Source organism: Pteropus medius, unplaced genomic scaffold (assembly GCF_902729225.1).
Source record: "Pteropus medius unplaced genomic scaffold, Ma_sr-lr_union100, whole genome shotgun sequence".
In the NCBI taxonomy this organism is placed as follows: Eukaryota; Metazoa; Chordata; class Mammalia; order Chiroptera; family Pteropodidae; genus Pteropus; species Pteropus medius.
Window position 1 is genome coordinate 20,913,150 of NW_024349803.1, and position 12,023 is coordinate 20,925,172.

The 12,023-nt window shown below is 53.4% G+C and overlaps 1 protein-coding gene and 1 pseudogene across 2 annotated transcripts; one reads left to right on the plus strand and one right to left on the minus strand.

Moving 5' to 3' along the window:
* Window positions 1–1,735: 1,735 nt before the first annotated feature.
* Window positions 1,736–11,538, minus strand: MON1A (MON1 vesicular trafficking associated A). 2 transcript variants are annotated; one of them, XM_039837807.1, is made up of 6 exons: window positions 11,264–11,538; window positions 6,151–6,290; window positions 4,291–4,776; window positions 2,936–3,701; window positions 2,120–2,267; window positions 1,736–2,020 (listed from the first exon to the last, which is right to left on the minus strand). In XM_039837807.1, exons 2-6 carry the CDS (start codon window positions 6,275–6,277, stop codon window positions 1,880–1,882), a joined length of 1,668 nt encoding a protein of 555 aa, XP_039693741.1. In that variant the 5' UTR covers window positions 6,278–6,290; window positions 11,264–11,538; the 3' UTR covers window positions 1,736–1,879. The 2 variants fall into 2 exon arrangements, with proteins under 2 accessions (XP_039693741.1, XP_039693742.1); XM_039837808.1 differs by having other exon boundaries at window positions 11,150–11,538.
* Window positions 8,128–8,243, plus strand: LOC120582590 (uncharacterized; annotated as a pseudogene).
* Window positions 11,539–12,023: the final 485 nt, after the last annotated feature.

The following is a 12,023-nucleotide window of genomic DNA, read 5'->3' on the forward strand; positions in this document are numbered from 1 at the left end:
ATCATTCTGCAGCTTTAAAACATTCGATGGCTCTCCACCGCCAGACCTTTACCTGCAGCTGGAGAACCCTAGGTTTTGAAGACTCCTTCAGCTTCACTGTAAACCAATCATACCAGGTCCTTCCGTTTGCATAGGCTGGTTCCTCCACTAGGAACATCTTTCCTGTTCGCCTGTTATCCCTTCCTATATCCTCAGATAAACCCGCCACTCCCACGTGCCTACTCCTAGATAAATACCCATCTAATTGTGACCACTGTTTCTCACCCTCGCTCAGAATAGGAGCTGGACTGCAGAGAAACTGAGAGCCCTACAGGAATCAAGACAGACAACAAGGGTGCCTCGGGGCTGACTGCTGACCGGAACACCAATAACAGGGACAGCTGGCATGCCATCACCCTGGCCCCAGAGGCAGTTGTTTGGTGCCCTGACCAGAAGCAAGGGGAACAGAAGCAGGAAACAGGCAGAAAAAGAGACCCAGGGCATGTGTGCAGAGTGAACACCACCCAAGCCTATAGCTACTCCCTAGGAGCTTTAGAGTCTAGACAGGTGGCCTGCTGCCATGCCCATTCTAATGTGATCCGGGCTGGGGCAAGGGTAGGAGCTATGCTGCCATTTCCTGGCACAGTAAGTAGAATCATTCCAGTGCACCCTTGGTTCATGCCACCCACACAGACATATCCTCCAACATGGGTTGGTTTCGGCGGCAGAGTATCTTGGCCTAGCTCTGAGACCGCATGAGTGTGATTCACTCTACAGTCTGGAGACCATATTCAGTAGACATTTTTCTCCCATAAACACTTCCTAGGTCTTTTACACCCCTGGTTGATGAGATGGTTAAGTTGGCAGCAGTGGGAGAGCCCCCCAGCAGTAAGGTAGAGTTCTTCTGCATTGAACCTTGGGCTCTACCCAAAGTGGGTCTCATGATAGAAAGAATGGGGCTGGGCCTTCACTGCTGAGACTCATGGTGACCTACGTAGGCTGGGCCATGTAGGGAACAGGGTGACTGAAGAGGGCCCAGTGTACCTAGTGGCATCAGCCCTTCTCAGGGCAGAATCCACTCCTGCCCAGCTGTCAGCTGGGTCTTCTCTTCTCTCAGGCCCTCCAGCTCGCTCCTGGGGGCCATTCTGAGGAATGTGCTGGCCAGAGGTAAGGGAGCTCAGGTGGACAGCCCTTCATGAGAAGGCCCAAGCTGGGACAAATTCCCCGGAGTCCTACAGCTACAATAAGGTTAGACTCTGAATTTGTGCCGAAAACTGCGCCACCTCACTAAAGGCTCCCACCTGCTCCAGAGCTCAGACTCTCCCCACCTGACAGTCCCCATCTTACTCAGCTCCACCCCCGCTAAATCATAGCAATCCATTAAGCAGAGCCACAGCCAGGGCTCTCAGGGTGATTGGGTGGTTCTTTGGGGGACATGGCTAGAGACCCCACTGGGAAGTGAAAGGGAAGGCACCAGAGGCTCAGATTGAGTATGGGGATGCGGCTGTGGGAGGCAAGGCCAGTGGGTGCTAGAGAACCCTTTACAGGCAGCAGGACTTCAGCTGAATGAAAACGGCCCAGTCCAGGGTCTGACTCTGAGCTCACGTGGCCTGATGCAGTGTGAGGGAGGGAAGAGAGGGGCTCAAATGCGCATGTGCCCCCGTGCACGGAGAAGCATATCGGGCACTAGAGAGGAGGATCCAGTGTCTGTATGTGAATGAGTGGGTGAACAAAGGAACCAGTAATGAGGCCTGACAAGTGTCTACCCCAAAGCCCTTTAATGCACGCACTGACCCACAGTCCCTGCCTGCCGCCTGGGCAAGAGAGGCCAGCCCTGCCTGGAGGCTCCCACGCTCCCAGGGCCCAGCGGGCTTGGGAGAGCCAAGCCCACACACTCCCATCAGTAGGTGAGGGGCGTCAGGATGAAGAGGCGGTCTTCTTCCTTGCGGATCCAGCGCATCAGCTTATGGATGGCACTAACAGCTGATGCCTTGGTCCCCAAGGGGCTGTAGCACATGTAGAGCTCAAAGGCACCTGTCACCTGGAAGAGGGGGAACAGGGTGGTCATCCAGGTTAGACACCCCTCGCGGGCCTTGATTGGGACCCCAGTGAAGCCCACCCTCTCCCAGGGTCGCCTTACCCAGGCCAGAAGGTTCTCATTGGGGCCTGTGTAGTAGATGGTCTTGAGGGGGCGGGAGGCATTGTGGGCGCGGCTGTGCAGGTACTGGTAGAGGCCCAGCAGCCGCTCCTGCTCCTCTTCACTGGTGTACGGGGCCTCGATCTCAGGGCTGGAGATGGGGAAGTGGGTTCACAAAGGAATGACTTTCATTGTCTTCTCTGGACAACTAGAAACACCCGCTCCTTGCCAGGGAGACTCTGCCATGTGCTCCCCCAGGACGGGACATTGTCTCCCCATCACACAGAAGACTCCCCGGGATAGGGTTGGGACCACCCAGACTGCCTGTTCCCAAGTTCATGGCATCTTTGGTGACCCTCCCTTGGAGAGGCCAATCTGAGTTTAGGTGTCCAAGACAGAGTGACAGGTCTGAAGTGGAAGAAAGGTGAGCTGGGGAAAAAGGAAGAGAAAAGCTGCCACATCTGGCCCCAGCCTTCATCTCTGTTGGAGGAGGAAGTTGGAGTTTTACAACCTGAACCGGATCGAAGTGACCTCTGAGGCAAAGTTGCTCCAGGGCCAGGCACCCAGGAGCCCTGTTACAGCTTCCTTCCCTGGGTGTACTGGGCATTTCCAGGGCATCTGGGTAATGAAGTAGAGAGGTGTATGCCCGTGGGGAGTAGGGTGATAGGGAAACTGGGCTCCTGTGTCAAGGGTCAAACAGACTCAGCATGTCCATCCATTCCCAGAGGGGTCGTCAGCTACAGGACTGCATCAGGCTCAAGCCCAACCAGCAGCCCCCACGCCCATGGCTCTCTCAAGCAGTGAGAGACCCTCCCTCACCTGGTGAAGAGTCCTGAGCTCTTTGACTTATAGAGGAAGTGGCGCAGGTCGGGGATGCCCACTTGGGCGACACTGTAGAAGGGCGTGCGCAGCGCCTCCCGCAGCGCCGCGTGGGCTCCGCGCTTCCGCAGGCGCTCCTGGAAGCGGCGGCGGCAGTCGGAGACTGCAAAGAAGTCCTCGCGGTCGGTGGAGACAAGCAGGAGGCAGAGGTCGGTGTCAGGCTCCAGGTAAGAGATGTGTGCGTGGAAGAAGCCGGCTGCGTTGAATTTGGGCAGGCACACGGGCGTCCAGGCTTCCCCCTCACGGAAGGACGAGGAGGAACTGATGAGGTTGAAGAGCAGGTGCAGGTCGATGGGGTGCAGGAATTGGTCCTTGCGGCGCACAAGCGCCACGAGCTGGTTGCGCGCCAGCAGGATGGAGAAGACGAGGCTGCGCGCGCGCGCCTGCTGCAGACTGGCACTCACGGCGTCGCGCACCGCCGCCGCCAGGGGCAGGCAGCGCGCCGCCCCCATTAAGAAGCTGGGGTCTCGAGCCATGAGCTGCAGCAGGTTGTCGGTGATGCGCTCCGAGCCCGAGAGCAGGCGCCGCAGGTCATAGTTCTGCTTCTGCTGGAAGATGTGGCTCAGCTGCGCGCCCGTAAGAAGGCTCAGGATTTGGTAGTAGATGTAGAGCAGCTCCTGCGCCAGTTCCTGCGCCGACTGCCGCGTGCGGGCGACTGCTACCAACACCAGCGGGCTCCGGCGAACGAATACTACCTTGTAGCCATCTGAGGACAGGGTGGGGGAGTCAGGGTGGGATGTCAGCTTCAGCCCTTCTCCGGAAAGCCCTCCGGGACTGGCCGAGTCCAGTTCCCTCCGAGCCCCGCCTCCTGCATGGTTTGTGATTTCCACATCCTGTCCACCCTCCCTCAGAGCTCTGCACGCAGTAAGGGCTTCAGGATGATGAGGAGAAAAACAGAAGCTCAGGGCCCCCTTTCCCTGCGGGCTTCAGGCCTGTCTCTGCAACTTGCCCCACAGATTGGCACCAGCTGAAACGCTGGAAAATACATTCTTGTGCTGAATGGTAAGAGCTGGGTGGGGCTCAGGACCTGGGACTTTCTGGTCACCTCCCCAGGCTTCTCACCCTCTCCAAGGGCAAAGCCCATATCAGACCCACCTTTGGCCCTCACAGCGGCCCTAGGAAGCAGTCAGAACTGTTACCCTCTGTTCAGATGAGGTCCTGAAGCCCAGTGAATGGAGGGACTGCCCTTGGTCACACAGCACATCCCAGCCCTCTAGGCCCCGGGAGTCCCAAAACTGCTTTGAATTAATCCTGGCCAGGGAAGCCCTTCCAGCACCCCTCTCCAGGTGGCTCACCTGCGTGGATGGAACGGATGGCATTCTTGTCCGCTTCCAGGAAGGACACCAGGGCCACCATGACACCCATGGTGCTAGAAAGTGCCTCCTCTGACCCATAGCGGGAGTACACAGGCTTCCCTGCCTCGCTCAGCACGAAGACGTGCTTCTGGTGCAGTCGCCATGCCTCGGCAGCCTCCTCTTCATCCCCCTCGCCTGCGCCCTCCCTAGGGGGCTCTGTGGCTGGTCTCCCAGCTGCCCCTGGTGGCTCCGCCCAGTCCTCAGAGCTTCCTGGCAGCATCTCCTCCTGGAGGTCTCGGGCGACACCGGTCAGCTGTGTGCTCAGCTCACTGAAGTCCTGGCTGATCTGGCGTATGTCTGCTGGCAGTGGTGGCGGACCCCCAGCACCCTCCTTGGGACTTTCCCCAGAAGCTGCCCCATCCTCCGATTCAGTCAGGTCCTCGTAGGAACGGGCATGGACAAACATGGCACCCTCCTGCCCAGCACCTGCCGGCCAAAAGCGCTGGTGCTTAGGGCAGTAGCCGCTGGCAGACTACCTCACCAGCAAGGTGCTTCGTCGATACTCTAGCTTCACTGCCTGTCCTGATGAGGCAAGTCACTCTTCCCTCCTGCTAGAGTCATGTCTCCCTGCGACCTTCAGACCACCAGTCTCCTCCCATTAACCGGGAAATAAGACCCAAGCCCCTCATGGCTGTGGGGGCAGCTGGTATCTGCCTGCCTCTCTCTCTCATCTCACGGTCCTTGCCCATCCCTGTCACACTGGCCTTTAACTATCTGCTCTTGGGACACCCTCAACTCCATCCCCACACCTACCTCAAGGCCTGTGCACCTGCTGTTCCTTCTGCCCTGAAGGCATTCCCACCTCCTCACATGGCTCGCACTTTGTCACACTTCAGTTCTCGGCAAAGATGTCAGTTGCCTCCTCACCTGACTTCCAACCCTAGGTACACTATCGTGTCTCCCTTCTTGATTTCCCTGTGGCACTTGTCCGTTATTGTCTTTCTCCCTAACTAAAGTGAGGTTCCCCCCCAAGGGCAGGAACCTGGTTGTTCACTGCTGTGTGCCCAGCACCTCTCCCGTGCCTGGAATACCTCCTGTGCTCATTGAATCTCTCCCTGGGAGAGGGCGCCCCGACCCTGCTCAGGCCATATCTCCTGACCATCTCCTCTGTAATGGCCCCATTAGCCTGTGGCTCGCCTGAGGCAGGGACTATGTCAGTCTTCCTTTAATAATTCTTTCTCCCCCCACCCTTTAATTCCCTGCCCCCCACTTCTACCGCTGACCTATGGATGTTGCCATTTCCCCTTAAGAACTGGATCTCCAAAGGTGGGGCATCTCCTCCCACAGGATTATTTCTTTGACAGAATAGTTCAAAAGATATATTTTGGGTTTCTATTATGAGTTTGGCACTGTATCAGGCACTGGAGATACAACTGCTCTGTGCTCAGAGAGCTCACAATCTTGTGCATGAGAGATGGGCAACATATAAATAAAATTACAAAGTAACTCGTGTTCTGTACAGAGCATGGTCAGAGCGGGCTTAACTTGATAGGTGAGATTTAAGCTGAGAGCTGAGGGAGGGAGAAGGAGCCAGGCAGGTGCACTGTAAGCACAGGGAATAGGAGGAGAGCCCACGCTGGCAGCCAGACAGCACAGGGCAAGCGGCCCAACACGAAGTGCGGAGGATGGCCGGAAGCGGTCTGAGCGTGGTTCCCTGCAGCAGCCCCAGCACCTGACAAATACCCAGTGGGTGGCTGAACACACGCATGAATGAATGGGAGGGAAAAAGTGCTTGGGAATCCTGATTGCCTGGAGGCCGCTCTAGCTGTCAACTGCCTGGGGCTGTACGCACTGCCGTACCTGGCTCCATTCCCTGGGCCAGCCCTGGTGTGGGGCTCTCGGCTCTCTCCACACTCTGCCCATCAGAAGGAGCCAACGTGCCATCAGGACATTCACTGCTTCTCTTCCTCTGCAAGTCAGCAGCCATCCTTTGTGCTCTCCTGTGGGGCAAACGAAGGCGTCATCAAGGGGAAGGTACTGTTGGCAGGGGTCACTGGCAGAATTAACAGTGAGAAGTACAGGAAAGTGTCCCTCCCCAGGACCCAGCTAACTCAAACCTCTGAGGAATAAGTTCTGAGTATTCCCCTCTAAAAAGTGAAGTATTTTGTTCTTTTTCTGGTTATAAAAGGAAGAATTCATGGTATCTATTCATTGAAGAAAACTTGGAAAATATGAAAACTTATCAAGAAAAAATGTCATCATTTTCTCACCATTCAGGATCTTTCACTATTCACATTTTAATGTATTTCTTTCTAGTCTTTTTAAAAATGTATATAAAATGTAAATACTTTTTTTTATATAATCTGATAACAGCCGCTAGCACTTATTGAACGCCAAGGCAGCGTGCTAAGAAGTTGATGAGGATTATAGTATCTAATCCTGATCACTGCTCTCTGAGGCAGGTGCTCCTATCAGGCTAGCTTTCCAGATGAAGGAACGGAGGCTGAGAGAGTTTAAGTACTTGGCCCAATGTCACCACAGAAAAGAAGCATGGGAGCTGGGAGTGGAAACGATTCTCTATCCTGATACTTTTCACTGCACATCTGACCGGGAACATTTCTCCATTCGAAATGGGAGTTCAGCGATAGTTCTTTTGGATATTTAGGCGCTTGCAAAGAAAGAAACGAGGCAGAGGAAACAGGCTCGTCTCTCTTCAGGCTGGAGCCCGGCTTTTCTGAGTACACTTTTGTACCTTTTGCATTTGGCACCAGTGCTTGCCTTACCAATTACAAACGACTATCAATGATTTCTATTTCTAGCCACGATCTCTCTTGTGACTTTTAGAGGCACACATTTCCTTGATGTTTGACCTTAGATGTCTTACCGGATCTCAAAGTTCTATACCCAACACTGAGTTTCTGGTCATCACCTTAAAAAGTTGTTCCTGTCGGAGTTGTTCATCTCAGTGAAACACAATTTTATCCTTTTAGTTATTCAGTGGAAAATCTTGGAGTCATCCCTTATGCTTCTCTTTTTGCCACACCTCACATATCAAACTACCAGCAAATTCTGTCAGCTGTATTTCAGAATACAGGCACACCCAGTAAAATGTCACCCTCGTTAACATTTTCCCCACGGAATGCCTCTAGGTTTTTAATACCCAACCCTAGTAGCCAGCCTTCAAGACAGTCCCCCCGTAAGCCACGACTTTTGGTATTCACGCCTTTGTGTACTCCCCCCTCCCATACTGAGCAGGGCTGATCCATGTAACCAGTAGGATAATGTGAAAATGGCAACATATGACTTCTGAGGCTAGGTCATAAAAGACATTGTGACTTCTGCCTTGCTCTCTTTGACCACTCTCTAGGTGGAGCCATTAGCCATGTTGTGAGGACACAAGCAGCCCTGTGAAGAGAAATTCCTGGCAAGAAACTGAGACTTGCAAACAGCCAGCACCAACGTGCCAGTCATGCCTTCTGGTGACTGCAACCTCGTGAGACTGTGAGCCTAAACCAGCCAGCTAAGCTGCTCCCAAATTCCTGCCCCACAGAAACTGTATGAGATGATAAATAGTTATTGTTGTTTTAAGCTGCTAAGTTTTGGGATAATTTGTTACGCAGCAACAGATGACTAATATAACAAACGTGTATTGATTCAGCTTCCATTTTTACAGAAAAAATGTATATTTACAGTATCAAAACTTGATCTTCATTTTTAACAAAATAATGTGCATTTAAAGCCTTAAATTAGGACGTGGTTCCATAGTGTAGTGGTTAGCACATCTGCTTTACACGCAGAAGGTCCTGGGTTCATGCCCCAGTGGAGCCACGGTCCATGGTCTACGGCCATGCCACCCTGAACAAGCCTGATGTCTGATCTCGGAAGCAAAGCAGGGTTGGGCCTGGTTAGTACTTGGATAGAAGACCACCTAGGAAGACCAGGTGCTGTAGGCATAAATAATAATAATAAATAATAATAAAAAATAAAGACTTAAATTACATTCCAAACAGAGCAAATGGAAGATCACTGAGTGCCAACAAAAGGGGCTTACTTGCATCATGCTGCTTCAGGCACTTCTAGAGGCCATGAAACCGGATCAAAGCAACACACATTGCTTGGTGATCAGGAGGGAATGTTTTAAGCATTTTATATCCCAACGCTATACATTATTGGCCATATATAAGGTATATATTTTCCCTGTGTTATAGCATCATTTTAGAAAATTGGGGATTTGGGGTTGATGGGGGAAGCATTATACTTTTTCCCTTTTAAATAATGGGGAACAGACACTAAGTTAGTGATTCCAGACAGATTGTCCAACTTCTGTGTAACGGATTACTGATGTTAGGTGGGAAACGTCCATATCAAGACTCTGTCTACTTCTCATCACCTCTACCACTACTGCAACAGGCCACGCCGCCGTTCTCTCTCTAGAGGACCGCTGCGACCATCTTCTACCCAGTCTCCCCACTTCTGCCCTTGTCTTGAACAGTCTGTCCTTCTCACAGCACTCAGTGAAACAGAGGTCAGGTCATGTAATTCCTCTGCTCATGACTGTAACGGTTCCGCCTCGCTCAGTGAGAAAGCCAGTTTCCTCGCAGTGGTGCACAAGGCTCACTCTCTCCACACTTCCCCGGCCCCCTTTACTTCTTTGACCTCATCTTCTGCCCTCCCCCCCACCCGCTTGTTTTGCATCAGCCCAGCCACACTGACCCCATCGCTTTCCTTAAGTATAATGTAAAGTTAAACGCTGGGTACTCCACTTCAGGACTTTGTCCCTGCTGAACTTCCTGCCTGGACCACATCTCCATGCTTTCCGCCCTGCTCCACACCTCACCTGATCCACTGCTTGGGCTAGAGGTCAACTTGACTTTCTCACTTCCTTTAGGGTGCTGCTCAAGTGCTGCGTTATCAGAAAGAGCTTCCTGCAATATTCCTGATTCTTACCCCACAGGTCTTGCTTTATTTTTCTACATTGAAGGTCACCTGTGACCTGCCATAAATTTCAAAATGTCAGCTCTGCACTCAGGACACGTTTAATTAATGTATGCAAGATAAATAACTTTGGAAAGGAGAAGGTGAAATATCTTAGAAGAACACCCAGTTACAATAAAGCCTCTGGAGCCCCCTGACTGTGCAGAAGACTTGTCCTTGCTAGCAGAAACAATGGCTCTGCAGTCAGAGGGAGCTGGACTAACCTGGCTTGGTTTTATAAATCTGTTTTCTCATCTATAAAATGGGGATAATGATAGTACTGATTCATTGGGTTGTGCAGGGTTAAATGAGATAATTCACGTAATTTGGTTACCCTGACACAGAGTAGGCACTTGTATACTCAGCTGCCATTCACACATGATTATTCTTAGCATTCAGTTCATGTGTAGCTGTACTTATACACGATCCAGTGGTCTCTGCCATGTAAATCAGTCCTTTGAAAGTCTGCTCACTCTGAGCTAGGTCCTGAATGAACTAGCCTGGGAAAATGAGCTTCTGACCTTGTGAAGCCAGGTGGGCTCTGGCCTGAAGTGACCCATCTGTGATGTTGGGCCAAACTACTGTCTATGAGACTAGGGCCCAGATTCTGGTATTCATGGGCCCTGGAGTTAGGTCTCTGCTGTTCTTAGAAGTCTCTCCCAAGTTGAATTCTTCGATCTGCCACATGCCCCTGCTGTGTGGCCTTGCACCTTTGACTCGAAGACCCAAACAAGGTCTACAGAAGCATACCCAATGTCGTGAGGGCCCAGTACCTACTGATCTCTTGTAGGCTTCAGGGGACTGAGCCTAGCCTGGCTGAGTGGTACCCAACATGGTACCAGCATGAAGTGGGGGCAGGGTCAGCTGACCAGGGCTAGTAGATGCCTCCTTCACCATAGTTCCCCTGCCACCTGAGGTCATGCAGCATCTCAGCATCTCCAAGGCCCATCTGGGGACTCAGCCAGAAGACCTCATGAAGCAAACAGTTCTCCAGACACTTAACTCTGGAAACTAGGCAGGTGAGTGACTCACAGCAAAACCCACCCAAACCCCCACTGGAACCATAACCTGTCTAGCTTATGCTCCTGGGAGGCTGAGCCTAAAGCAGTTAAGCAGGAGAGGTCTCTTAGAACTAGTCTCTCAGATGCTCGCTTGGAGCCTGTTCTCAGGGAGCCCTTCTAGAAACTCCCAGGGCTTGCTACTTTCCTCAAAGTTCTCTACTGTGACATGAGCAATGCCACCGAGCCGGCTGGCTCAATCAGCCCTTCTAGTGCACCTCCCTCCCTCAGGTGCCCGCTCTGAAGGAGGAAGGACCTTGCAAGAGCCCCTCCCTACAGCCACCTCTTCCTGCTTAGATAGTGCAGCATCCAGCCTTGACTCTTTGGGGACTGGCCTCCTCAAAGGGGGGGGTGCCAAGATCCACGGGTGTGCGGCAGATAGGACCCAGGTGAGGCTGTGTGTGCTGTAGCTGCTTCAGCAGGATGTCTGCTCCACAAGGAGAGCAGGGCCTGGTACTAGTCAGGGCTGGTAGCACTCGTCTCTCTGACAAAGGCTGTTCACCCTCCCTAGCAAACTAGAGACTAGAAAGGGTGGCTCAATACGAGGGGCATCCCAGTTATCTGAACTAGGACACCCTTCAGAGCAGTCCCAAGCCTAGGATACTTTCGGGAGGTGTCCCACTCAGCCCACAGCCGCCTCTGCCACTCTTTGAAAGGAGCCTGCCTGTTGGTCGAATGCGTGTGCTTTGGGGAGCGGGTCCTACCTGGCCACTGCACCCTAAAGGACTTCGCCCTCCCAGCCAAAGGATGGGTTCCAGGCCTCGCCTTTTGTATTTCCCAGCTAGGGGGCTAACCGGCCTAGGGACCCCAAAGACACCCAGTCCTACCGCAAACGGCAGCGTAGACGGCAGGGGCCCCCAGTCCTCAAGCCCTTCCTTCCGAGGATGACAGCTCTCCAGTCTCGGCGGCCCCAGGCCACGTGGGTTGGCAGGAGGACTCACCTGTTCCTCGGGGGGACCCAGGACGCACAAAGATTGCCGGTCACTGCCTTCTGCTGGACCCCCGAAAGGGCACTGCTGTCCGGCGGGGCCGAAACTCAGGACGCAGGTTCGCGGGGTCACGGCACCCTGCAGACGCAGACATCGCCACGGCGCAGGCCACCGCCCCTTTCTACCTCCCCTCACCCGGCCGCCGGCCCAGGAAGACAGCCGTCGCCGGCCTCTCGCGGCAGAGGCCCGGCTCCAGCGGCTCAGCCCGGCCCTGCCCGGCCCCAGGGTGCGTTATGGGAAATGTAGTCCATAGCGCACCTGCGGTGCCTCGGAGTGGAGGGGCGGGGCGCCGGGTCCCGGCTGCGCCCCGGCGGGAGTTGTCTCACTAGGCGCCGCCTTCTCCAGGCACCTCCTCTGAATCCCAATCCCCGCGTGGACCGCAGACCCCACTCCCTGGCCCTTCCGCCTTAGCCAACCCGACGTTTATTTAAAGGGAGTGAAAAAGATGTTGGTGTTGCTTCCTTCACTGATTGTGGGAGGACGGCGCAAGTTTGAGGAGCTGGATAAATGTCATTAGTGGGCCCAGCACATTGGCTGTAAGAGATATAGGCGCACCGATTGCTGATTGGAAAAAATCCTTTTAGCCATGTTTTGATATTATAGTATGAGGCTCTAGCACAGTTAATTCTCAAATCTGACTGCACATAGAATGATCAGGGGAACTTTAAAAAACAAAACAAAACCACGAATGCTTGGCCACCACCCCTAGACA